We start from the raw sequence: 26,277 nt of genomic DNA on the forward strand, positions 1-26,277 counted from the left end.
CTAATCAAACCACCTGAATCATCTAAGGAGATCCTGGAAGCCACTCAGTTCTGGGAGGAGAGACTCTGAGAAACTCTCAGCCGAGTGCCCTCACCGCTTCCCAACGCAAAAGCCAAGACTATACCCGACGCGTTTCCCTGTAACCAACGCCACATTTCCTTCACGTGAAGTGCAATCAAGTGTTAAAAAAACAGCTATTTGATTAATAGCGGCCAGTCCGGAGGGGCCACTCCTGCCCCCAACATGTACGAGCGCACTATAGAGCAGTGACGCCCCCCTTCATTTAGTTATTCTCTTATACAGAGGAGGGGGCTTTCATTACCTCCCCCCATTTAATAAATAGCAAATTATAGCAAATAATCTTCCTAATAACACCCATATACCCCGGTTACGCAGACTACATAGTGCGGGGACCCTCTGCCATTCCATGCATACAGATACTCGGCCCCCTCATACAGCGCAGCATCATGCAGACGGTGAATGTGATATCTATACATTATACATATAGCCAGATACTCGGCACCGCTATACCCAGCAACGAGCCAGCGGTTATATCCGATACTCAGCATTATCATACGCTGCCGCCGGCGACCTTACAGACAACGGCCTCTGGAACGACCCCCTGGAACGTTAGATACTCCATACCATTAGAGGGCGCTCAGCGCAGTTTCACATCCATGTAACGAGGGACGGGGGGCAGAAAACGGGGCGCAAACATTTAAATACACAGAATGACGTACGAAAGGAGCCGGTTCACATTATCGAGCGGTGAGAAAGGGTTAAAGCAGCCCCCCACCCCGGGGCACGTGACCTTTAACCCCTTCTTACAGCTTTATCTCAGTCAGTGCGATGGTTTGGGGAGCAGGGTCAGGACTGGATCCGTTCCCAGAATCCTCTCTGCTAGGCGCTGTGATAGATCCGTATCCGCTGGCTGATCTCGCCCCGGCACAGGGGGCAGATACGAAGGGCATCTCCGCAGGGGGCGCAGCAGCAGACGTGTCCGCAGGCGAGGAAGATGATCTGAGCCTAGAACGGGACGGAGAGCAGAGTCACGCTGCCGGTATCTGTTCAGAACATATCCCAGCATGCAAGTCGGGGGGGGGGGAGTGTATAATATATAATGTATAGTATGTAGTGTATAGTATATAATGTATAGTATGTAATGTATAGTATGTAGTGTATAGTATATAATGTACAGTATATAGCATATAGTGTATAATGTATAGTATATAGTATACAGTATGTAGTGTATAGTATGTAGTATATAATGTATAGTATGTAGTGTATAGTATATAATGTATAGTATGTAGTGTATAGTATGTAGTGTACCGTATATAGTGTATAATGTATAGTATGTAGTGTATAGTATGTAGTGTATAGTATATAGTGTATAATGTATAGTATGTAGTGTATAGTATGTAGTGTACCGTATATAGTGTATAATGTATAGTATGTAGTGTATAGTATGTAGTGTATAATGTATAGTATGTAGTGTATAGTATATAGTGTATAATGTATAGTATGTAGTGTATAGTATGTAGTGTATAGTATATAGTGTATAATGTATAGTATATAGTGTATAATGTATAGTATGTAGTGTATAATGTATAGTATGTAGTGTATAGTATGTAGTGTATAATGTATAGTATGTAGTGTATAGTATATAGTGTATAGTGTATAGTATATAATGCATAGTATGTAGTGTATAGTATATAGTGTATAATGTATAGTATGTAGTGTATAATGTATAGTATGTAGTGTATAGTATATAGTGTATAATGTATAGTATGTAGTGTATAGTATATAGTGTATAATGTATAGTATGTAGTGTATAGTATGTAGTGTATAGTATGTAGTGTATAGTATATAGTGTATAGTATGTAGTGTATAGTATATAGTGTATAATGTATAGTATGTAGTGTATAGTATGTAGTGTATAGTATGTAGTGTATAGTATATAGTGTATAGTATGTAGTGTATAGTATATAGTGTATAATGTATAGTATGTAGTGTATAGTATATAATGCATAGTATGTAGTGTATAGTATATAGTGTATAATGTATAGTATGTAGTGTATAGTATGTAGTGTATAGTATATAGTGTATAATGTATAGTATGTAGTGTATAGTATGTAGTGTACCGTATATAGTGTATAATGTATAGTATGTAGTGTATAGTATATAATGTATAGTATGTAGTGTATAGTATGTAGTGTACCGTATATAGTGTATAATGTATAGTATGTAGTGTATAGTATGTAGTGTATAGTATATAGTGTATAATGTATAGTATGTAGTGTATAGTATGTAGTGTACCGTATATAGTGTATAATGTATAGTATGTAGTGTATAGTATGTAGTGTATAATGTATAGTATGTAGTGTATAGTATATAGTGTATAATGTATAGTATGTAGTGTATAGTATGTAGTGTATAGTATATAGTGTATAATGTATAGTATATAGTGTATAATGTATAGTATGTAGTGTATAATGTATAGTATGTAGTGTATAGTATGTAGTGTATAATGTATAGTATGTAGTGTATAGTATATAGTGTATAGTGTATAGTATATAATGCATAGTATGTAGTGTATAGTATATAGTGTATAATGTATAGTATGTAGTGTATAATGTATAGTATGTAGTGTATAGTATATAGTGTATAATGTATAGTATGTAGTGTATAGTATATAGTGTATAATGTATAGTATGTAGTGTATAGTATGTAGTGTATAGTATGTAGTGTATAGTATATAGTGTATAGTATGTAGTGTATAGTATATAGTGTATAATGTATAGTATGTAGTGTATAGTATATAGTGTATAATGTATAGTATGTAGTGTATAGTATGTAGTGTATAGTATGTAGTGTATAGTATATAGTGTATAGTATGTAGTGTATAGTATATAGTGTATAATGTATAGTATGTAGTGTATAGTATATAATGCATAGTATGTAGTGTATAGTATGTAGTGTATAGTATGTAGTGTATAGTATATAGTGTATAATGTATAGTATGTAGTGTATAGTATATAGTGTATAATGTATAGTATGTAGTGTATAGTATGTAGTGTATAGTATGTAGTGTATAGTATATAGTGTATAGTATGTAGTGTATAGTATATAGTGTATAATGTATAGTATGTAGTGTATAGTATATAATGCATAGTATGTAGTGTATAGTATATAGTGTATAATGTATAGTATGTAGTGTATAGTATATAGTGTATAGTATGTAGTGTATAGTATATAGTGTATAATGTATAGTATATAGTGTATAATGTATAGTATGTAGTGTATAGTATGTAGTGTATAGTATGTAGTGTATAATGTATAGTATGTAGTGTATAGTATGTAGTGTATAGTATATAGTGTATAGTATGTAGTGTATAGTATATAGTGTATAATGTATAGTATGTAGTGTATAGTATATAGTGTATAATGTATAGTATGTAGTGTATAGTATGTAGTGTATAGTATATAGTGTATAGTATGTAGTGTATAGTATATAGTGTATAATGTATAGTATGTAGTGTATAGTATGTAGTGTATAGTATATAGTGTATAATGTATAGTATGTAGTGTATAGTATGTAGTGTATAGTATATAGTGTATAGTATGTAGTGTATAGTATATAGTGTATAATGTATAGTATGTAGTGTATAGTATGTAGTGTATAGTATATAGTGTATAGTATGTAGTGTATAGTATATAGTGTATAATGTATAGTATGTAGTGTATAGTATATAATGCATAGTATGTAGTGTATAGTATATAGCACAAATTTGTCTCTCCATCACTCTGCATTAACGAGTGAGGGGAGACCAGGCGGGGGTATCTGCTGCTAAAAGCCCCCTCAGCTTTAACCCATTGCCAACCAAATTCTGCAGTTTCTGCCTCATTCCCGGGATGTATCGGGGTGAAACAACATGAGCGTGAAACGGTACCTCCTCCTCTAAACAGACCACGCACTCCGAGCTCCTATTGGTCACTTCGGTGAATGGAACGGATTCAGGTTCCGGGGTTGGTTGGACGGGTTCCGGGGCGCTCGGCTCCGCGGCTTCAGGTGAGACGTTATCCGCAGGATTCAGTTTACCTAAAAAGCAAAGAACTTCACCCAGAGTGACGCGAAACGGCGTGTTACACGGCATAGAGGGGTGCGTGTGATACAGCGTGTTACACGGCATAGAGGGGTGCGTGTGATACAGCGTGTTACACGGCATAGAGGGGTGCGTGTGATACAGCGTGTTACACGGCATAGAGGGGTGCGTGTGATACAGCGTGTTACACGAGAGGGGTGCGTGTGATACAGCGTGTTACACGAGAGGGGTGCGTGTGATACAGCGTGTTACACGAGAGGGGTGCGTGTGATACAGCGTGTTACACGAGAGGGGTGCGTGTGATACAGCGTGTTACACGAGAGGGGTGCGTGTGATACAGCGTGTTACACGAGAGGGGTGCGTGTGATACAGCGTGTTACACGAGAGGGGTGCGTGTGATACAGCGTGTTACACGAGAGGGGTGCGTGTGATACAGCGTGTTACACGAGAGGGGTGCGTGTGATACAGCGTGTTACACGAGAGGGGTGCGTGTGATACAGCGTGTTACACGAGAGGGGTGCGTGTGATACAGCGTGTTACACGAGAGGGGTGCGTGTGATACAGCGTGTTACACGAGAGGGGTGCGTGTGATACAGCGTGTTACACGAGAGGGGTGCGTGTGATACAGCGTGTTACACGAGAGGGGTGCGTGTTACATTGTTACCTCTTCTCAGTTCCCAGATCTCTTTCGCCCGGTGGATGATGGACGCCTGCAGCCCGACTTCCTGCACTCCGATCTGCGTAATAAGACAGCCGCTGAGACGCCGGGACCCCCTCCCAACATACAGTGACCGACTACGCGGTATCTGGGGGTAAATATCCCGCCCCCTTCTCTTACTGGGGGGTAAATATCCCGCCCCCTTCTCTTACGGGGGGGTAAATATCCTGCCCCCTTCTCTTACGGGGGGGGTAAATATCCTGCCCCTTCTCTTACGGGGGGGGGTAAATATCCTGCCCCCTTCTCTTACGGGGGGGGTAAATATCCTGCCCCTTCTCTTACGGGGGGGGTAAATATCCTGCCCCTTCTCTTACGGGGGGGGGTAAATATGCTGCCCCTTTCAGGAAATGCCCTCGGTCTGACAATCCGTAACTTTGCGAGAGGGAAGCCGCCCCGCATACAGTTTAATGTCCATCAGGCTAAGGAGGCAATAAGTAACTGAATATCTTGGGGGTTTATGCGGCCCCTCGCTGTGTTTGTGGCCCCTCGCAGTGTTTGTGGCCCCTTGCAGTGTTTGCGGCCCCTCGCAGTGTTTGCGGCCCCTCGCAGTGTTTGCGGCCCCTTACAGACGCTCATCAACCAATAAAAAGAGATGATGCTGGGTTTAGCACCATCCGTCGTAAGCTCCCGATCTCCCTGAGCCCTGGGGTCTGTATCCGTCTCCTCCGGGGGGCCACGCTTCTCACATCTCCTACCTTCTTCAGATCGGCCGGAGTCATCTTTGCCAGCATCTCCAGCGAGAAGCGGTGGTGGGCGAATATCGGCAGATACTTCTCAGCGGCCAGGTCCTTCATCAGGGTCACCAGTTCCTCCTCCAAGCCTTCTTCCTACAGAGAGAACCGGCACGGCGTAACTTCCACGGGGCAAACACCAGATTTATTCTCAGCTGGAACGCAGGGCTTGGTGCCACTACCCCGTTTGGCTTCGGTCCACTCACCTGCAGTCGGAGGGACAGCGGCTTCTGGTTGAGCAGGCGCTGGTACTGGATCAGCCAGTAGTTCTCCTGGTTGGCTTCGCTCTTGGCATCCATCTCAATCTATGGAAAGTCACAAACGCCCTACAAGTTACCCCACGGCCGGCGGGAGGGTACAACGGGCAGAGTCTGAGGATAAATACCCCCGGTCACTACGGGGGGTCGGGTTACTACGGCGGTACTGACAGCCTATTCCCAGCGCGGCCTCGGACCGGCCACAGGCGCTCGTACGGCTACAGGACTACACAACGAAGGAGACGGCAGCCGGTGCTGTCCACGAACGGCCATCTTACCAAAACGTTCCTCAGCTCTTCCTCCCGCTGCTTCTTATCTTTGAGAAGTTGCTGTAGGAGTTCGCTGAGGGCCCGGCGCTGCTCGGAGATCTCCTCCTGCGGCGGAGACAAAGTCAGGTCACCGGCGACATAACGCGGCGTCGGGGCGGGGGGGGGGGATTCTGCTGTATAACACCCCACCAAAGAAGGGGCAGTAATGGGGGTTAGTGGACGGGGCAGGTGGGATTAGGGTAAGGGAGGGCTGGTCTGGAGATGGCTTTGGGGATGTCCGAGACCAAAGATTAAGGAGGAAGGATGAAGAGGGACAAGAGACTGGGGCAAGACCAATCAAACCTGCCCCCCAGTCTTACTAAAGGGCAATTAGCCTCCTGATCCTCTATCCTTCCGATAACGGCGTTAACCCTTTAATGAACACAAACGACCCGACAAAGACAGGACGAGGAACACAGCCCGGCCCGGGAGACCTGGGAGCCCCGTAAACACGGCGGGGCTTCACTCAGGACCGTCGGCACGCAGAACGCCAACTCCGTCCCGGGGAACACCGCACAAAAAAACACCGACGGACCGACAAGAGACGCACAAACAGACACAATGTACAGGCACAAAATTCACGGACAGTCACGGGGTTCCATGCGGCATGACGATACACCACGTACGAGACATACAGCGCGACACGGACACGAGACACGTCATACGGGTACAAGAGACGGGCACATGATGGAAGCGAGAGACATGAGAAGGCAGCGCAGATCCCTCACAAACACCCGGATTTTACCAAAATCTGCGATTATCCTCCTTAGTTCTACGGACGGACTCAACGGGGCCACAAGCTCCTTTCTGCTGCCAGCGCTCTGATTCCTGCAGTACCGGGGGGTCTCTAACGGGAAATGCCTCTGTCCTGGATAGATTTGCCTGTCTGGGGGGCAGCGGGAGCGGCAGACCTTGGGGCGAGAGACCTGGGGGTAACCACATACCTGCAGCGCCTCGGTGTCGAGCTCTTGCCTGGTAATCTCCAGCTGGGTCAGTTTCATTAACTCACTCTCTATTAATATAATCTAGACAGAAGACGAGACAGGGAGGTTTGGGTCAATTAACTTCCCGTTCCCGCTTGCTTGCCGTGCCGCCGGACCGTGGGCATGCGCCGCGGCAGGGAAATGGTTACACAAGCCTCAGAAGTTTAAATGGCAAGGTTAAATATACATAGAAAGGGAGCCAAAACCTCCTTAAAAAGCCTCCTTTAAAAAAAAAACATCCAGCAGGGCATTGGGGTATTTACAGCTTCGAGGGTAATTGCAGGTCATCCCATCGTGTTCAGAGGACGGCCGGAGGGGGGGGGACAAGGGGTTAATAAGATGTCTAATCTCCAGTCTCTAATCATCTGCAGACTGTATGGAATTAGTAGTGCCCAGAGTGCCCGTATATAGTGGGCATGAGACTCAAACAGGTCTATAAAACCCTAAAACCGTTGCCAAGTGATATTTAACAGCAACAAAAAATGCAAATAAATAAGAAGCAGGAAAGCCAGAAATCAAATGAAAAAAAAGCTGCAAAAACGCTGAAATGTTTGCAGGGGGGATGCGATGGATGCGGCCCGGCCCTGCCGGACGACGGATTAAGTGCACGGCTGTTCAGGCTGCTAGCGGCGGACGCGACATTTCAGAGGAACCGGGGAAAGAACATTTAAGGAGGAAGGAGCGTTACTGCGAGAGCGCGGGGAACCCGTCCCAAACGTCAACGCAACAGAATCAAGAAAAGAGGCTACGACGTCACCCAAAGCCGGCAGTTTGGGGCCCCTGGTGACGTTCCGGAGACCCCGGGGGCTCCTGGTCTCACGACGTTATAAGGAGCCTTTAAGGCGACCTGGCGTTACGTTACGGGTCACAGGTAGACACCAGAAGACCGGATTTTACGGGTAAAGCGATCTGACGATCCACCTGCCGCCCGGCAGCGAGACGGGGATCGGGAGACGTTTAATAATAATAATAATAATAATAATAATAATAATAATTCATTTCGGGTTCTTTATGGGATTTTTCCCGCTCCAGCCTGAAATGCTGCCTCCTGGGAAATGGCGGATACGGTTACCTGCCGAGCGCCTCCTCGGCCCCCCACTCACCTGCTCCCTTATCTGTCTGTGCATCAGGTCCTTCTTTAGCTGCAGAGCCTCGAAGGCGGCTTTCTGGATCTCCGACTGCAAGAGGAGATAAAAAATGTCATTTTGCCGCTAAGTAAATCCCTTTAACGTTTGGCGAGAGCCGGGGCGGCACTCGGGGACGCTGCCGGTACATAAAACGGATGGGGGAAGGAGAAAGCCCCAGGTAAGGCAGAACTCGGCAGGTCGGTGTATTAGCGGCGTCGGGTTCGGAGTGCGGGGCACGGCGGGGCGCAGGGGTCCGATCTACGTCCGCGGACCCCCTAGCGACGTACCTCCTGCAGGATCTGGCTGATGGCTTTGCTGTGATCCAGCTGCTGCCACGCTTGGATTTGCTGCAACTTGTGATCCATATCCGCCAGGCTGCAAAATAAAATGTAAGAGTGGGAGATATTTAACCCCTTGCCGTACACAGGCCCGTCTGCGATGTCAGGAGTGGAAAGTAGCGCCGCGTGCCGTACCGGCAGAGAAGCACATGGGCGGCACAAAAAAAAACCAACAGGAAAGTAACTAATTATTGGCGCTTTTCCGGTGCTCTACGGCCAAGAGACCCAAAGAATTGATGGTGTACGTCCCCTGCCGCGAACGGCACTGCGACCTGGCACACGTTGGCGCTTATCAATAATAATTAATAAAATAGTCATCTGTTTACTGTGTCGCCCATCGTGGATCGGGCAATAACTGTAGGGAGGGCTTGGAACGAAGACGTGGAAATTTCCATCGGAACGTATGGATACGAGCGCCCGTCACGCGGATTCATGGATAATCCGGCTGCTTCATACAGAGGGTCTAATCATTGACAGATCATCTGCGGTTTGGTTACTTTGTGACTCTCCCTGCAACCTAAACGTTAACCGGCATCTGCCCCGATGCCAACAATCTATACCTCCTGCCTGCCACGCCACCCCCCGAAAAAGCCCCCCGCGCTCACGTTGGGTTAGCGGTCACCGGCTTCTCACCTGGAGCACGCCTGGTGGACCATCTCCTGGCGCCTGGACTCGTAAGCCATCTGGAGAAGCCTGCTTTTGTAACTTTCTCGTAGCATCTGCTGCATGGCGGCTGGACGGGGCGAGACGGTAATTGTTAAAGAGATTAGGGGGTCGTAACCACTTGGCTCTGAAAGGGTTAGCTGATATTTTTTGTGATTAAATAAATTTTAGAAGAACAAAAATATCGATTTTAATAATAGTTTGGAAAAAGCTAAATGCAGCAAATCTCTGTTTCTTTAGAAACGCCTCCTATCCCCCAACGGTTTCTCTTTGATACCAGCCTTCAAAATGTACAAAAATGGAACTGAATCTTCAATACTAAGTATATTTTGGTAGCCGCCTGCTGCACTTACCGGCCACTTCCTTTCGCCTGAGGTTGTCTGCTTCCTCCTGGGTGATGGCCATCAGCTGCTCCATCCTAATCCTGGAAGGTACCAAACGCCATTGTGATGCCATGTGACTATGTTAATATAAGGGCGTTATATACGGGGCTAAAGGATAACTCTGCCTAGCTCCGCCTCAGGGAGTGGCTTTAACTCCACCCAGGTCTGAGCGCCTCCTGGGAGTGGTTATATCCCTACCAACATGCATATCTGCCGTGCTTATGGGAGTGGCTTAATATTAATCCTGCCCATGCAGAACCCACCTGCACTTTACACGCGCACAGAGAAGATCTCTTAATACTTAAATGGCCACAATACAGACCTTAACTTCCTGATGAGACAGAGGAAGACGGCAGCCGAATTAGACAGCTCTGAACTTCCAACACGCGGACGTCACTTACCTCTCATCTTCCAGGGACTTTAAAATGGCAACGCTTTGCTTCTGTCTGCAATAAAATGTAAAGATGAGTTTCTTCATCATACCGATAACGGCTAGCATCGTACGAGGGGGGGGGGGGATTGGACGGCCCCCCTGGGACACGGGGAATTGTCTGACCTGCGGTTTTCCTGCAATAAATTTGAGATGCGGCAGGAGATCCCTCTCTCCATTTGCTTGAGCTGTTCCTGCAGCTGAAGCCGCTCGCTCTGCAGCCTCCGTTGGTGTTGGTTCAGCCCTCTATCTAACCTGGACTGCTCCTGAGACAAAAGTACAAGACGTCAGCCACGCGGGACTGTATCACACATGCGCAGACCACCTTTTTTACAAGGGCTTATTTGTCACGAAAGAGGCCATGTCACCAAAACCAGGAAAAGGGGGAGCTGAAGACGACTCTGGGTCCTGACCCCGACTCATCTGCGGTAACCCCGGCCGGCTAACAGCCCCCGATATCTATCCCCCCCCCCCCGCGCGCGAACTCTGAGTTCTGAGGGTCTCTCTGTAGACCGCAGCCACCTTTTTCACCATCTGCAGTATCTCATCCTTCTGGGAGCCGATTTGCTGGACAAGCTGCGCATGCTCTCTCTGTTCCAAGTCTAAACGTCGCTCAAATTCCAGTTTTTCTATTGTTTTTTGTTCCTGTGAAAGCAGATTATACAAAAAAAAAAATAAGAAAAACATAAAAACCCAGCATTGGGTACGTTACACCCATCTCTGGCCAAAAACACGCTGTTTGGTTCTCCTGCTGAACTCACCTTTCTCCTTTCATATTCCGAAAACTTATTCTGAAAAATAAAGAGACAGAAAAAAAAAAAAAACTAGTTTAAAAGTCTCGGTGCATTGCTGCAAATAATAGAACTCCTTGGTCTTAATGCCCCCAGAGACACATTAAGCTCATAGAAGGAGGAGGATCTCGTAGGCTCATTCACCAATTAACCCAACGAGGTTTGGGATTTGAATATCACACAATCTATAAAAAGGGGATAAAGTAACATTAATGTAACGATAGAAAGTATCCGGGGCGCACCTGCCACTCGGTGTCCAGTCTGGGGGGCGCTGAGACCGTCCCGTCCACACAATCCACTTCAGACTCCGTGTTTTCCAGGACGGACAGCAGGTACTGGGAAGGAGGGCAATACTCAATACCGATCTCTAAACGGGGGAAACGAGAGCGAGTTACGGAGATTCCCCGACGGTGCAAATACCGTTATGGTCCGTTCTGTAGTTTTCACGTCCTTTTTGTAACAGCGCTACGGAATCTGCTGGCGCTTCGTAAATAAATGAAAGCGACGTAAAGAGTGGTGGGTCCAGGAGCGTCGCCTCTCGCTCTCTGATATGCGGGGCTTTACCCGAGTCTAGTAACGGTCTATCGCCAGCAGGGTCCAGAAGCAGCGCCGGGATTAGCGACACGGAAACGGAAAATCCTTCCTCATACGAAAGGCTGGGGGTTCTGTACACGCAGAGCGATTACCGGTATCCACCATTCCAGGCGCTTACCAGGGTATAACGACTAATTATCACCGGCGGGCACCTGATCAGTTCATACCTGTGCACAGGTAGCGCTGCACGGCTTCCGTTCCCTCCGCGCACACGGCCTCCGGGGGGTACGTCATAGCGGCCCTATCCAGAGACAGCATCTACGGAACACATGTAAGGATTACATGTGAGGATTACACGAAGGATTACACGTATGGAACACACGTACGGATTACACGTAAGGATTACACATGTACGAAACACACGTAAGGATTACATGATATTCACCCGTCTGCATGCCTGCCCCAGAACACGCAGCTCACCTCCAGAGTCCGGACGTTGGCGAGCGCCGCCGGAAGCACGCTCAGCCTGTTCTCGGTGATATCGAGGGTCCGCAGGCTCTGCAGCCCCCCTACTGTCCGGGGAAGGGTCTTCAGTTTATTCCCTACAGATGAAAAAATGAAAGGGATCCCGTGTGACAGCGAGAGACGCCGGGGCTGGAGCAGGAGACGAGACGTCTACCAAGAAACGAGCAAGAGACCGACGTGCCGCTAAACACGAACCATTGGCTGCTTATAAAAACAGGAGAATCTGGTTTTTATTGCTTATGAATTTGTTGAGATGACTCACGGACTGCAGCTCCTTCTTAGTAATAAAATTTGGTACCTTTCACGTTTAGGGTCTGAAGCTGGACGAGGTCTCCGATGGAGTCGGGAAGAGACCGTAAGAGATTTCGTTCAACATTCAACACCTGCAGAGAGAGAACGTGAGTACAGATCTCATCGGTCCTTCTAAAATCCAGCTCACGCGCACCCACTCCACCTCTGAACATGCGCAAAGCCTCTCGTGTCTAAAAGAAACTCTAATGAGATTCCCCGTTACCCAAATCCTTCGTAAATCTCATTAAAATTGCATCGGCCGCCCAGAGACATTATTACTGTAACTTGCGCTAGACACGGTTGTCCACCATCTCCCCACCTTACCTGTAAAGAGGTCAGCTGACCAACGTCATCAGGAAGGGATGGAATCTTGTTGTCGTGGAGATCGAGGACCTAAGTGCAAAAAGTGGCATTAACCCTTTAATACATTTTCTTTACATACATCTGATAAACGTTTCCGGGTTGATATAAATTCTGAGATACTGAGATATCGTTAAGTTTACACGGCACTGAGATATCGTTAAGTTTACACGGCGGTCCGTGCGAGCGCGTTCTCTACCTTTAAGGCTGAAAGGTCCAGAATTTGGCACGATTTGGGCACGAGCTGCGTTAAAAAATTGCTGTGAAGAATCAACACCTGCGAGAAAAAGCGGAGATCTGGAAATTAGAACGTTACGTCTGAGAACGTGAGCGATTCGTGGAACCGGAAGCGGGGGGGACGGACGCCGAACTGGAAGCGGGGGGGACGGACGCCGAACTGGAAGCGGGGGGGGACGGACGCCGAACTGGAAGCGGGGGGGACGGACGGCGAACTGGAAGCGGGGGGGACGGACGCCGAACTGGAAGCGGGGGGAACGGACGCCGAACTGGAAGCGGGGGGGACGGACGCCGAACTGGAAGGGGGGGGAACGGACGCCGAGCTGGAAGCGGGGGAACGGACGCCGAACTGGAAGCGGGGGAACGGACGCCGAACTGGAAGCGGGGGAACGGACGCCGAACTGGAAGCGGGGGGGGCGGACGCCGAACTGGAAGCGGGGGGGACGGACGCCGAACTGGAAGCGGGGGGAACGGACGCCGAACTGGAAGCGGGTGGAACGGACGCCGAACTGGAAGCGGGGGGACGGACGCCGAACTGGAAGCGGGGGAACGGACGCCGAACTGGAAGCGGGGGAACGGACGCCGAACTGGAAGCAGGGGGGACGGACGCCGAACTGGAAGCGGGGGGGGGGGGGGGACGCTGAACTGGAAGCGGGGGAACGGACGCCGAACTGGAAGCGGGGGAACGGACGCCGAACTGGAAGCGGGGGAACGGACGCCGAACTGGAAGCGGGGGGAACGGACGCCGAACTGGAAGCGGGGGGGACGGACGCCGAACTGGAAGCGGGGGGGACGGAGGGAACGGACGCCGAACTGGAAGCGGGGGGAACGGACGCCGAACTGGAAGCGGGGGGAACGGACGCCGAACTGGAAGCGGGGGGGACGGACGCCGAACTGGAAGCGGGGGGGACGGACGCCGAACTGGAAGCGGGGGGGACGGACGCCGAACTGGAAGCGGGGGGGACGGACGCCGAACTGGAAGCGGGGGAACGGACGCCGAACTGGAAGCGGGGGGGGGGGGGGGGACGGGGACGCTGAACTGGAAGCGGGGGAACGGACGCCGAACTGGAAGCGGGGGGGGGCGGACGCCGAACTGGAAGCGGGGGGGGGCGGACGCCGAACTGGAAGCGGGGGGGACGGACGCCGAACTGGAAGCGGGGGGGACGGACGCCGAACTGGAAGCAGGGGGGACGGACGCCGAACTGGAAGCGGGGGGGGGGGACGGGGACGCTGAACTGGAAGCGGGGGGGGGGGGCGGACGCCGAACTGGAAGCGGGGGAACGGACGCCGAACTGGACGCGGGGGGGACGGATGCTGAACTGGAAGCGGGGGAACGGACGCCGAACAGGACGGTCATGTTGTATGGGTCGGTGGGGGGTTAAGGTCATGTTGTATGGGTCGGTGGGGGGTTAAGGTCATGTTGTATGGGTCGGTGGGGGGTTAAGGTCATGTTGTATGGGTCGGTGGGGGGTTAAGGTCATGTTGTATGGGTCGGTGGTGGGTTAAGGTCATGTTGTATGGGTCGGTGGTGGGTTAAGGTCATGTTGTATGGGTCGGGACGGATGCTGAACTGGAAGCGGGGGAACGGACGCCGAACTGGAAGCGGGGGGGACGGACGCCGAACTGAAAGCGGGGGGGGGGGGCCGAAGCGAACTGGAAGCGGGGGGGGGGGGTGGACGCTGAACTGGAAGTGGGGGGGACGGACGCCGAACTGGAAGCAGGGGGGACGGACGCCGAACTGGAAGCAGGGGGGACGGACGCCGAACTGGAAGCAGGGGGGGGGGGCGGAAGCGAACTGGAAGCGGGGGGGGGGGTGGACGCTGAACTGGAAGCGGGGGGGGGGGCGGACGCTGAACTGGAAGCGGGGGGGGGGGCGGAAGCCGAACTGGAAGCGGGGGGGGGGGGGTACAGACGCACCTTTTTCTGCAAAACCCGGCATGTCGAGAAAACTCCGTCCGGGATCTAAAAACAGACGAGGGAACTCAGGTAAGTCGGCGCGTTCCACGTAACGCCAGCGGAGTAATCATTAAACAGAGACCCCCGCTTACCTCGGATAGTTCGCATTTCGAGAGGTCCAAGATGTCGTCGGCCCCGGCCTCCTTAGCCTGCAAGGAAACAATAAGAAGATGAATGGCCATGTCTGCTAAACGGCATTATCGCTGCAGACGCCTTGTGTGTTGTGTGCAGGGATAACACCGTTTAGCAGACGTGTCCATTCAAAATGGCCTGTTTTCCAGTCGGTAACACTGGAAATGGGTTTGTTTCGGAGAGTAAGCCGCCATTTTCTGGTATTTTTTAGCGAGCGGAGGGCGAGTCTCCGGGCCGAGAAGCTGACGCTCCGTGTTTACCAGGCACAGCTGGTATTCCAGCCGCTTGCGGGCTTCGCTGCTCTGCTTCGGTCTGCGGCAGAAGAGCGGCATCATGTCACCGAACCGGCGGCTCTGCAGGGGGTGCCAGGAAGTCACTCGGCGGCTGCTTGGGTGTCACCGCATGGCGTCCGCCCCTGGGGACAGACGCACAATCATTACGCGGGGTAACTGCTTTGCCCCCCCCCAGCGCCCTGACATGGCGTTTTGTAGCTGCGGATACCAAACTCTCTGTGTTTTCACCCAAACAAGTCATCGGCAGACCCGGGAGCTTCCTGAGACTCTGGAAATATTAACCCTTTAATAGCCCACTGTGAAGATGTAGCGACTCGCCAAATGTGTCAGCCAAATAGCTCTACTACCGGTCGCCATGGAAACCTTGACTTGTCATTATTTAATGATACACTTAATTGAGTCACCAGCATTCAAGCAGGGAGATCAACCACAACATACTGGGGGCAAAAGCACCAACTGGGAGTCTTATGTATGATCCCAGCGGGGGGGGGGGGAGAAAAGGAAGGAGTCAGACTGTGACCCCCATAATCTGCCCCGTCACCCAGGTATGGTGGTTGGGGGCTGCGACAGGCGCATCATACAGAGACACGAGACGCTCGGATGTTGTTCGCGGTGCAAGAAATTCCGGTTTTCTTACAGCGAGACGCCAGCCCCGAGGTGATTCAGTAGGAATCAGACGCGGCGCTTCTCACCCCAACAGCGACTTCTTCCCCCCCATAACCCAGCCCGCACGTAACACTACTGCCCCCCCACCGGGGCACCTCGCCAGCCAGCGCTGCTGCCACTCACCCACGCGTTTCACAACGAGATCAAAGCGCCGCCGGGAGCTTCACGACTGACACGGATCCTCTGGTGTTTATAGCTCGTGGAAATCCACCGGTGACGCCCGCGGATTATGGCGTCACGGAGCCGGTATCGCAGCCGAGGACACACCTGAAGACGGCATCACGGGGACATTCAATGATTTGATTGGAACGCCTGGAATGAGGAAATAAACACCCAGCTCAGCCGGCCCCGTAGCAGCAGCGGCCCCAGCACCCAAGGGCCACAAACAGTGGGCTGACACCAGCCTGGGTACCACGACACCCACAAAAAAACTCTCCGACATGAAGAATAATTAATATCCGGCTGCAGCAACGGATCTGCTTCAGGAGAAAAACGGAATCAGGAGATCGTTAAAAGAGGATGATTTACGGGCCGACGGCGGCAGACGGAGCGAAACGCGATTCATCACCAACACAAACCAGTGACAGCCGACGGATACAACACCGAGACCGCCCGGCACTAACACCCCAAACAAACACACACAGAGAGCGACCTCCCCCGACCCATACAGTCACACCCGGGACCACCGACCCATACAGTCACACCCGGGACCACCCACCCATACAGTCACACCCGGGACCACCCACCCATACAGTCACACCCTGTACCCCCCCCCATACAGACACAACCGGTACCACCCCCCCCACCCATACAGACACAACCGGTACCACCACCCCACACCCATACAGACACACCCGGTACTACCCCCCCGACACATACAGTCACACCCGGGACCACCGACCCATACAGTCACAACCGGTACCACCCCCCCCATACAGACACAACCGGTACCACCCCCACCCACCCATACAGACACACCCGGTACTACCCCCCCCGACCCATACAGTCACAACCGGTACCACCCCCCCCCCCCATACAGACACAACCGGTACCACCCCCCACCCACCCATACAGACACACCCGGTACTACCCCCCCCGACCCATACAGTCACACCCGGGACCACCGACCCATACAGTCACACCCGGTACCACCGACCCATACAGTCACACCCGGTACCACCCCCCCCCCATACAGACACAACCGGTACCACCCATACAGACACACCCGGTACTACCCCCCCCCCGACCCATACAGTCACAACCGGTACCACCCCCCCCCCATACAGACACAACCGCTACCACCCCCCACCCACCCATACAGACACACCCGGTACTACCCCCCCCCGACCCATACAGTCACACCCGGGACCACCGACCCATACAGTCACACCCGGGACCACCGACCCATACAGTCACACCCGGGACCACCGACCCATACAGTCACACCCGGGACCACCAACCCATACAGTCACACCCTGTACCCCCCCCCCTACAGACACAACCGGTACCACCCCCCACCCACCCATACAGACACACCCGGTACTACCCCCCCCCGACCCATACAGTCACAACCGGTACCACCAACCCCCCCACCCATACAGACACAACCGGTACCACCACCCCACACCCATACAGACACACCCGGTACTACCCCCCGACCCATACAGTCACACCCGGTACCACCTCCCCCTGACAGTCTAAGGACATTGTTTACAAGCTGACATCACTGCTTTACCCACAACGTGCCACCCAAACAATGACACCCTAACACCCCTTGCACGGAGGGATCACACAGCCTATTGCCCCAGCCTGCTCCCTGCCCCTGTACTCACCGTGATGGGCACGCTGACAGGACTGCGGCTTTACCTGCACAATCACTCTACAGACACTTCCGGGTTCCCCCTATCACGTGATCCACTCCCCACACATACACACTGTCAGCTGTCTGACATCAGCTGGGAAGCCCCTCCATGTGTCAACTACCTGCCCTCCTCCGAGCACTGCAAGAGGGCACTGGCACAGGGGTAACTGCATATCCTGCAGGGTGCCACCCACATTAACCCTGGTGCTGCTGCCCGTCCGGTTCCGGAACACATTACCTCTGTACGGTCAGAGGCCTCACTCGGTGCCAGGTTTGCCATTCCCAGATGTTTTGGTTGGCAAGGGCCAGGCAGTGCCACACACAAGATGGCGGCGGACCGTCAGTATCGCGATATCTTAGGAGCTATATTCACGGCATCGCGCAGACTCCTCCCTCTTTCTCGCCCGCTTCGCTGCTGGTTGAGGTGCAACTGTCCAATCGGTCGTCCCGAATCCGGGTTCATCCGACACCGAAACCGGTCCTAGTGAAGCGGAAACCCCTAATATCGAACCACCATGCCTCCTAAGTTCGATCCTACCGAGATTAAAGTTGGTACGTGCGGGAAGTGGGAGCCGCGGGCTCCGGGCGGTCGAGCAGGCCTCAGCGGCAGGCCCTCACGGTACTTGTACGGGGAGACGGGGGCTGGGTGAGGGGCTGTACCTCTACAGCAGCATGTGTCGGGCAGTAAGGGGTATCGGTATCTGCCCCTGTGGGGGGAATAAAACTAGGAGAGCCACGTGTGCGGTTACCGGTGCATGTTTCACGGTGGATCCTGATAGCGCCTGCAGGGTATGTAGCGCAGTTAGTGAGGGACTAGCACTTTCTGGGGCTTCTCTGCAGGGTGTTGGGGTCGTCCTGGTGTGATGCAGGAACCTTACCGGGGCCAACGAGTCCTTACTCACTGGGCTAGTACAGACGGTGGCCACAGAGGGTCAGTTCTCTCACCGGCCGAGTGTAGTACAGAATGTCACCCTATGGGTAGTATATTATCTGCCGGTTCGTGTGCAGCTAGTGGCCCGCTGGGCATTAGACCCCAGCTCGGGTAATCGTCTCCGGTGAGTTGTAGTTTTGTGCCAACTTTTTGTTAGAACCTCTTTAATATTTGGTTAAACATACTATTTTTGTTGCGGTGACCGTACACTAGCCACCCGCCACTATGCCAGCCTGATCCGCGTGGCTCGGTGTATTCCAGTGGTGAGCTTAGAGTAACCTCACTTTAGGAAACAGAACACTTCTCCGCATGGAATGCTCTGTGCCGAAAGCTGAGAACAGCGTGCCCACTGGCTACCGGCTGGCCCCTCGCTGCCGACTGGGCTTTCACTTCTTAATGTTGGCTAAACCTTGTATTTTCTTTCAGTGTGCCTGAGATGCACAGGAGGAGAAGTGGGAGCCACATCTGCTCTGGCCCCGAAAATCGGCCCTCTGGGTTTGGTGAGTTCTGTTCGTTGGGTCGGGGTTTTTAGTGCTATAAAGTGTGACAAGCTATTGATGGCATTAACCCTGTCCTGGCCCTGTCCATTGTGTAAAACATATTTTCTTATTTTTTTACAGTCTCCCAAGAAAGTTGGTGACGACATTGCCAAGGCAACCGGTGACTGGAAGGGGCTGAGAATCACAGTCAAACTGACCATCCAGAACAGACAGGCTCAGGTAATGTGGCTCTCGGATGTGGCTTTAGTAGCAGCTGTTACTTGTGGGTTGGGGTCTGGATGGGGCAAACGGGTTTGTGGATCTGTGCCCAGGGGCAGCTGGCCCAATTCAGCTTTTTAAAGCCACCCGCCACTATACAGGTCTGCCTGTGACCGGGTATATTCCAGTGGTGAGCTGAGAGCAAACCCCGTCTTAGGAAACAGAGTCCCTCTCTGTGTGTGAAGGACCCTGTGCCGAAAGATCGGGGACATACAAGGCGCCTTCGGCGTGGCGGGAGAGCCGCTTCTCCTCCGTCCTCACCCCGGGCTGTTCTTTTTTTTTTTTTTTTTTTGCAGATTGAAGTCGTCCCGTCTGCCTCGGCTCTGATCATTAAAGCTCTGAAGGAGCCTCCCCGTGACAGAAAGAAGCAGAAGAACAGTAAGTGCCCCTCGAGTCCCTGCCAATCAACACAGCCACCCGCCACTATAACAGTCTGCTGCGTGACTGCGTATAATCCAGTGGTGAGCTGAGAAGAAACCCCTTCTTAGGAAACAGGCTTATTCTGCTTGTGAATGATTCTGTGCCGAAAGACTGGGGACAAGATTTATCATCCCCTCCGATGGCCGCGGAGGTGGCATTAAACCTGTCTGTCTGTCTGTCTGTCTCACTGTTAAGCATTGTTGATTCTTCTTTCAGTTAAACACAGTGGAAGCGTCACCATGGATGAAATAATCAGCATCGCTCGTCAGATGAGGCACCGGTCTCTGGCCAGAGAGCTCTCCGGTGAGTGATTTCTTGCACCCCTTGACGATGCCAACGCGTGTCTCTGTGCCGCGTGCTGGCCAAGAGCGGCAGATCTGGGGGTGACAGTTTCTCTGGTATAAAACTGCGGTCCCCCGCTGCACAATGGGACAGTTATAAGGAGATTCTTTAATCTCCCCAACCGGACCATTTATGCTACATAGATCGGCGCACCAGTAGGACATCATGTCCCGGTGCTCGGTTAAAGCCCTGCGATGTCTTTTATTGTATTTGGGATGCTGGCCTCATGGGGGGGGGAGGGGGGGGGTCGCTGTTCGGTTAAAAACGTTGCTTGCCTCTGGATTGTAAATTGTAATATTTAGTATTTGGTTTTGCTGTAACGCCTTTACCGATGACCTCTGACATGTGTCTGGTTTAATTTAGGAACTATTAAAGAGATTCTGGGGACAGCACAGTCTGTTGGCTGCAACGTTGATGGCAGACACCCCCACGATATCATCGACGATATTAACAGCGGTGCAGTTGAATGCCCAGCGGTGAGTACCCCTTTAAACCAACTGTTATGATGGGGGGGGGGGGGGTGCTGCTGCGCGCAGTTAACGGCCCTGTTTTCTGGCTCTCCTTACATGGGCTGTGCTGGTTAAAACATCCACCGGCGGTAATCGGTCCTTGGAGTTCCGCTGGTCTGTCCGAGTGGTCTCGGCAGGGGCTCCAGATGTGGCCTTCATTGTGCCGTTGGTTTTGGGAGCATCTGATGGCAGATAAATGCTTGGCCCTTGATCCCTCATCCTGCCCTATATCTGGGGTCACGTATCCCTGTAATGTGTCAATTCCCTAATTGCCTTCCTGCTCTGCACCCCTAATGGAGATCTTTTTTCTATCTTTCTACAGAGTTAAACCTTCCATGAATACGGAAAAGAATCTTTAATAAAGAAAAAATCTGAATTATTTCTTGTGTTGTGTGCTCATTTGGAAATATCCGCCGTGTTTGCAGAGCTTTTGGGTTAGGTTGGTGATACGTCCTGCAGAAGGCTGTCATCTGGATTCCACTTTATCTGTAACTAAAAGTTCTCCTGCCCCGGGGATAACAGCCCCATACAACAGATCAACGTATTCGTTAAAAATAAATGATTGTAAAGGTAAAGATCTTTCCTTGACGTAAGTAGCTTTACCGACTGGCCCGTTGCTCTCCCTGTTAGCCTAAAGGGGGCTCGGTTTACAATACAGACTCTGAACCCCCGCCGCGTTTGACTTCTGGGTTCACAAATATTTTTTCGGTTTTATTTCCTGACCGATGTTCACATACTAAAGGGGCAATAAAAGGTTCTAGGTTGGCAGCATAGAGGAGTAGTCTGCCGGAAGCCCCGCTTGGTGTCGCATGTGCCCGATCTGCCGGTCCTGAAAGAAAATAAGATTGCAAGGAGGAAATTGAAAAACCAAAGTTTGTGTCCTGAAAACTCCTTAATGATCAGGAAGGGTCCTTCATCCAAGTCGCGCTCACAACCTGGCCCTAATGGGCATCATTGGGGCCCAGAATGATCAGTGGGGGCTGTAAAATACATGGTTTGTAATGTTGCATTATGGGGGGCTGTAAATGTAGAACGATCGGGTATTGATAAAATGCGGCCTTCTAGGTGGGAGCTGAGCCCTCTTTGTCTTGGAAGGAAAGAGTATTTTGGGTCAGTTGGGGTTTATTTAGAGGCGATGTCCTCTGCCTGTTCTGGGATTAGGACTGATTTGGGTGATACGCTCTGTTCCTCCGAGTCACATGTAGCTACTCCCATTCCAATCAGTGTGCCGACCTGCATGCACCTTATACACATACTACTTCCAGGAAGCCCTCTGTTTGCTTTCCATGTTGCCATGGTTACCAGCCGGGAACCAAAATGTGTTCAAAGCTAGAATGTCTTACATTTATTCAAAAGACATTCTGAGCTAGAAAAGGATGCAGGATGCATAAATAGGGACTGGGTGCTAAACTGGGACCCCTGGGAGTAGTGAAAGCCATGTTTTATAACACTAATGATCGCCTGGTGCCCGCGGGTTATTTAATGTACCCTGTGCTGTGCATCTGCTGGCCCTTTAAATGTCTGACAGACGTGACATCACATTCTGGGCACAAAGCTTCCCGCGAAATTGATGTCACCAGACAGCACGAATCGCTAGCTAACCCCAGAATGTCAGAAGCCCCCTTAGCTCCGCCCTTCTTGTAATCTGATTGGTCAGCCCTTGCCGGCTCTTCGTTCTAGGCTTGCGCCTGCCGTATGCTTTGATTGGTTCCTTGGCCGCACAGCGATCGGAACCCCGCCCAGTCAGGTTGTAGACTGCGCGCGCGGCCGGGAGAGGCGGCGCGTGGCATCGCAGCGGCTCCCGCGTGCTGCACGAGCTCGGCCGGTTGGTCCTGAGGTTTCCGCGCTCGGTGTCCGAGGGGTCAGGAGAGCCACCGCGCCCGCTGTCACAACCGGTCTCCGCGACATGACGGACTTCAAGCTGGGCATCGTGCGGCTTGGCCGGGTTGCCGGAAAGGTGAGAGCCGGAGAGAGGCCATGCCGGTGTCGGCCAAACTAAGCCCCCAAATGCTGAGGGGGAATGGGTGTAACGCGCGCTGCGCCCCTTGTTGTGAGAGGGTTAATCGCTTGTGGGGGGCGGGGTCAAGGGCATGGGGACTGACACGCCTCCTGTGGGATGGGCGGTCCCAGTCCGGCGTGGCTAGGCCTTCTGACACCCCAGAGGAGGAGGGTGGGACAGTGACTCCAGGGGTTGCCTGTTACCCCAGAGGAGGGGGGTGGGACAGTGACTGTCACCCCCGATACCATGGCTCTGGCATGGCTGGCCCCAGCGGGAAGTAGGTGCTCAGGGTTACATTTGCGTGTTCTGGGTGCACTTAGCGTGTAACTTACTTCGTTAAATGGGCTGGAGTGTAAAACATGCACCTGTATAAACCCGGAGGCTGCCGCGGGGCAGGTTACCCGGCAGCGCTCACCGCAGGGAGCTGGGCGAAATCTGGGTCACGTACCGAGGAGGGAGCGGGTGACACCTGTGCCGCGTTCAGACATGTTTGGAAATGCCCGGGGTGTATTTAGCGAAACGCCGTCACGTCCTCCGTCTGCTTGGATCCCTTTTGCCGTAATGATTTGATACTCGTGCCGCGATCATAGAGCACCGGTGGGCTTGGATGGGGGGGGAGGTAAACCTGGCACATCGCACCGGCCGTCGGCACGTGGGGACCCGCTCTGCAGCTGCCGGGCATGGGGGGCCGCTTGCAGATGGGGAGGTGGCTCCCGCTCCATGCGCTCTCTTTGTACCTAAACATGCGCTCTCCTCTCTCGTAGATAAAGTACACGCTTATTGACGAGCAGGACATCCCACTCGTGGATAACTATTCTTTCGAGGTAAGAATGCTGTGACTCGTGGCCCTTCTCCCTGCCCGCTCTGTGCCCGTCACGCTGCTGAAGCCGTCGCTGGCACGAGACTCCTGCGCCGGCAGCGCTTTTGACCGCTGACGATGTTCTCCTCCCTTTCAGGCTCGCATGGAAGTCGATGCAGACGGGAACGGCGCAAAGATATTTGCCTACGCGTTCGACAAGTACAAAGGCAGAGGCTCTGGCTGCTTTCTTCACGAACTGTTGTGGTGCGTAGGAACGGGTTATGTTTGCCGTTAATCGCTTGCCGTGATCATTTGACGAATGCCTGTTGAGGTCCTTCACTTCGTTTGGTGTTGATTAGGAGTTTTGCAACTTTCAGGCAAAGACACAAAGGGGGGATCGCACCCGGATTTCAAGTGGTCCATCTAAATGGCATCACCGTTGATAATCGGTTGGATAACCTGCAGCTGGTTCCTTGGGGCTGGAGACTCGAGAAGGAGGAAGTTTCCAGCAAGCAGAGGTAATTGAACATGTGCTCAAGAGAGTGATAGATAATTGGAAGAGCCTTCCAGCAGAAGTGGTAGAGGGTAATACAGTGAGGGTATTAAACATGCATGGGATAGACATACGGCTCCTGAATCTAAGACGAGACCAACGACTGATTAAGGTTTGAGTCTTTACAGCAGGAGAAACGGGCGACTAGACTGGGCCGACGGGGCCGATCTGCCAGCAGGGTCTGGCTTTCCGTGTTGATTGGGTTACCTTCTGTTGCAGGGAGCAGTCTCTTTATTGGCTCGCCATACAGCAGCTCCCCACCGACCCCATAGAAGATTTATTCCCCCTGCTGAACGTCACGCGCTGTTACAACGCCAACGGAGAAGTCGTCAGGGAGGAAGAGAATTCTTGCACTTATTACGAATGCCATTACCCTCCGTGCACCATGATGGAGAAGCAGGTACCGCAGTCACCGGAGTACAAACTCGCCTTATAACGGCGCATGCAATGTGTCCTATCCCTCTGTGGGATCTGAGTATGCAGGGACGCGCGACACAGCGGTCTCATTCATTGGCGCTGAACGTCCTTCACTTGGCTTCAATAATGAATTCCACCCTTTTTTTTTCTTCTTCGTAGTTGCGTGAGTTTAATATTTGCGGGCGATGCCAGCTCGCCCGGTACTGCGGCACGCAGTGTCAGCAGAGAGACTGGCCCACCCATAAAAAATCCTGCGCGGAGAAGATCCGAACTCTGCAGAACGAGCCGGAACCCGAGCGGTGATCCGCGTGATCCAGGACCCCAGCGACTATGCTCCGGTCTTGCGATGAGATCAGGATTTTGCACGGTTTACGGCCGCCTGGTCGGAGGAACCAGAGGCACTGAAGAAATTCCTGCGATGCTTGAGTGGACAGCGAGGCCGCGTCGGACCGGGCGCCTCGCGCTGCGACTGCCAGGGAGAGGACGCCTCCAGTCCAGCGTTATGTCTTCACAAGGACTACTGTGAACGCTCCGACCCGGGGCTTCTAATTTATGTTTCTCTTTGTAAAGTCAGCGTACAGAGGGTTTTTTGTTTTTTTATATATAAATATATTTTGAGGTTTTTGGGAAGTGATCTTGGTGTCCAAAATGAAACAATTTTTGGCCTTTTTGCAGTTGGTTTTATTTGCCTTTCCATTCATTGTGGAAGAGAGTAAAACGGATGGGGTAACAGTTCGGGGGGGTTAGGGAGTCTGAACATATAATGCATGGAAATGTTTGTAAAATAAAGTTAATGGTTTCGATTCCTTTCCGCTCCTCGATGAACCGCCTGCCCTTTGCTTAATCCACGCTTTCCCAGTAAGAAGTTGTCCAGCGCCCCTAGTGGCTGTGAGGTGCGAATGCGATCTGCTGGTAGAGCACCATCCCCTGTTACTGGGGAGTCTGTAGAGGGAACATAAAAAGGACAGCTGTCCACACATGCTGGTGGATTCTTTAAAAGCTTTTCGATCTGTGTTATAAACCTGAAAAACAAAGGGGGCCTCGCGGGCAAGAAGTTTGTGAGAGCTGCCCTTCCCTTCAATGCCTCAGCTAAGGGGAACCAAATAAAAGACTCCCCGTTTGCTTTTGGTGCAATGTTTGGTGTATCTAAATACTGAAACAAGGTTTCCATGACAACAGGTATTAAAGCCACATGGCTAATGTATTTAGTCACTTTCTGACTGTGGCTACCCTGACTGAGCCCGCCTTGTGGAATGCAGGTAGAAGGTCCCACCCACATTGCAGAGAATGCTATGTATAGTGTAGAAGTGGGCGGGGAGTCGGACATGCCCCTCCCATGACCCGGCGTGTTCCCTTAGTGGCCTGGAGAAGCAGCGCCCGCCTGCAGTCTCCCAGGTACGCTCATTACCAATAATGGTTTCAGGCTCCGCCTACTTAAGATGGTCCCAGGTGTGGGGGGGTGGTACTCCATAGAGTTGTGGGTGTGACTGGGGTCCATTGTGGGTGGAGTTTGGATGTTTTTAGCGCTTGGCACTTTGAATATTTGAAATAATCTATAAATACCACGTCATAATTTCCCCTCCACAAAGGGTAATTAAGACCTTTGAACACTAATTTTTATAATAAGGCAAATATCAGCTACAAGGAAACACAGGTGGTAGATTGCGTAAGCTGCCCTCAGGTAACAGCCCCACTCCAGAGCAGGGGCAGACCGGCGGGGGGGGGGCTACGAAAAGAAACAGAGAGAGAGAGAGAGCGGCTGCTTCTTATGGTAGAAGATGATTGGTGGAGAGGCCTGTCAGTCAGCGTGACGTGGCCTTACAGGATGCCGGATGTAATTACTGAGGCAGGAAGTGGAAGCT

At 51.6% G+C, this 26,277-nt stretch overlaps 3 protein-coding genes and 3 non-coding genes across 6 annotated transcripts; 5 read left to right on the forward strand and 1 right to left on the reverse strand.

Annotated features, from left to right (window-relative positions):
* Positions 1-900: 900 nt before the first annotated feature.
* Positions 901-15,202, reverse strand: LOC149273352 (E3 ubiquitin-protein ligase LRSAM1-like). Its single transcript, XM_089506438.1, has 24 exons — positions 15,128-15,202; positions 14,828-14,884; positions 14,697-14,741; positions 12,742-12,819; positions 12,507-12,575; positions 12,190-12,274; positions 11,847-11,968; positions 11,594-11,684; positions 11,075-11,199; positions 10,803-10,832; positions 10,564-10,686; positions 10,168-10,307; positions 10,013-10,057; positions 9,582-9,652; positions 9,199-9,298; positions 8,515-8,602; positions 8,204-8,278; positions 7,062-7,142; positions 6,088-6,183; positions 5,759-5,857; positions 5,517-5,648; positions 4,768-4,840; positions 3,951-4,099; positions 901-1,026 (listed from the first exon to the last, which is right to left on the reverse strand). Exons 1-24 carry the CDS (start codon positions 15,200-15,202, stop codon positions 901-903), a joined length of 2,175 nt encoding a protein of 724 aa, XP_089362564.1.
* Positions 15,203-18,150: 2,948 nt separating this feature from the next.
* LOC149273353 (large ribosomal subunit protein uL11-like) lies at positions 18,151-21,009 on the forward strand. Its single transcript, XM_089506418.1, has 7 exons — positions 18,151-18,239; positions 19,045-19,118; positions 19,239-19,337; positions 19,673-19,754; positions 20,013-20,099; positions 20,502-20,614; positions 20,970-21,009. Exons 1-7 carry the CDS (start codon positions 18,203-18,205, stop codon positions 20,973-20,975), a joined length of 498 nt encoding a protein of 165 aa, XP_089362544.1. The 5' UTR covers positions 18,151-18,202; the 3' UTR covers positions 20,976-21,009.
* Positions 18,835-18,961, forward strand: LOC149273354 (small nucleolar RNA SNORA65). The gene has a single exon (XR_016279472.1). It is a non-coding gene; the product is annotated as a small nucleolar RNA SNORA65 (small nucleolar RNA).
* On the forward strand, positions 19,463-19,590 carry LOC149273355 (small nucleolar RNA SNORA65). The gene has a single exon (XR_016279473.1). It is a non-coding gene; the product is annotated as a small nucleolar RNA SNORA65 (small nucleolar RNA).
* LOC149273356 (small nucleolar RNA SNORA65) lies at positions 19,793-19,919 on the forward strand. The gene has a single exon (XR_016279471.1). It is a non-coding gene; the product is annotated as a small nucleolar RNA SNORA65 (small nucleolar RNA).
* Positions 21,010-22,553: 1,544 nt separating the features above from the next.
* On the forward strand, positions 22,554-24,718 carry LOC149273357 (zinc finger MYND domain-containing protein 19-like). Its single transcript, XM_089506421.1, has 6 exons — positions 22,554-22,604; positions 23,411-23,470; positions 23,603-23,709; positions 23,823-23,963; positions 24,218-24,398; positions 24,575-24,718. Exons 1-6 carry the CDS (start codon positions 22,554-22,556, stop codon positions 24,716-24,718), a joined length of 684 nt encoding a protein of 227 aa, XP_089362547.1.
* Positions 24,719-26,277: the final 1,559 nt, after the last annotated feature.

Source organism: Sceloporus occidentalis, unplaced genomic scaffold, assembly GCF_023333645.1.
Source record: "Sceloporus occidentalis isolate IW3139 unplaced genomic scaffold, rSceOcc1.0.p SCAF_384, whole genome shotgun sequence".
Lineage (NCBI taxonomy): Eukaryota > Metazoa > Chordata > Lepidosauria > Squamata > Phrynosomatidae > Sceloporus > Sceloporus occidentalis.

Excerpts from the sequence above, each read along its gene's own strand:
- LOC149273352 (XM_089506438.1), bottom strand. The coding sequence starts at position 15,202 with ATGATGCCGCTCTTCTGCCGCAGACCGAAGCAGAGCAGCGAAGCCCGC. Across the intron at positions 10,833-11,074 it reads GACTGGACACCGAGTGGCAG|AATAAGTTTTCGGAATATGA; the intron begins GTGCGCCCCGGA and ends TTTATTTTTCAG. Across the intron at positions 5,858-6,087 it reads AAGAGCTGAGGAACGTTTTG|ATTGAGATGGATGCCAAGAG; the intron begins GTAAGATGGCCG and ends GACTTTCCATAG.
- LOC149273353 (XM_089506418.1), top strand. The coding sequence starts at position 18,203 with ATGCCTCCTAAGTTCGATCCTACCGAGATTAAAGTTG. Across the intron at positions 19,119-19,238 it reads AAATCGGCCCTCTGGGTTTG|TCTCCCAAGAAAGTTGGTGA; the intron begins GTGAGTTCTGTT and ends ATTTTTTTACAG. Across the intron at positions 20,100-20,501 it reads TCTGGCCAGAGAGCTCTCCG|GAACTATTAAAGAGATTCTG; the intron begins GTGAGTGATTTC and ends GGTTTAATTTAG.
- LOC149273357 (XM_089506421.1), top strand. The coding sequence starts at position 22,554 with ATGACGGACTTCAAGCTGGGCATCGTGCGGCTTGGCCGGGTTGCCGGA. Across the intron at positions 23,710-23,822 it reads TTTCTTCACGAACTGTTGTG|GCAAAGACACAAAGGGGGGA; the intron begins GTGCGTAGGAAC and ends TGCAACTTTCAG. Across the intron at positions 24,399-24,574 it reads GCACCATGATGGAGAAGCAG|TTGCGTGAGTTTAATATTTG; the intron begins GTACCGCAGTCA and ends TCTTCTTCGTAG.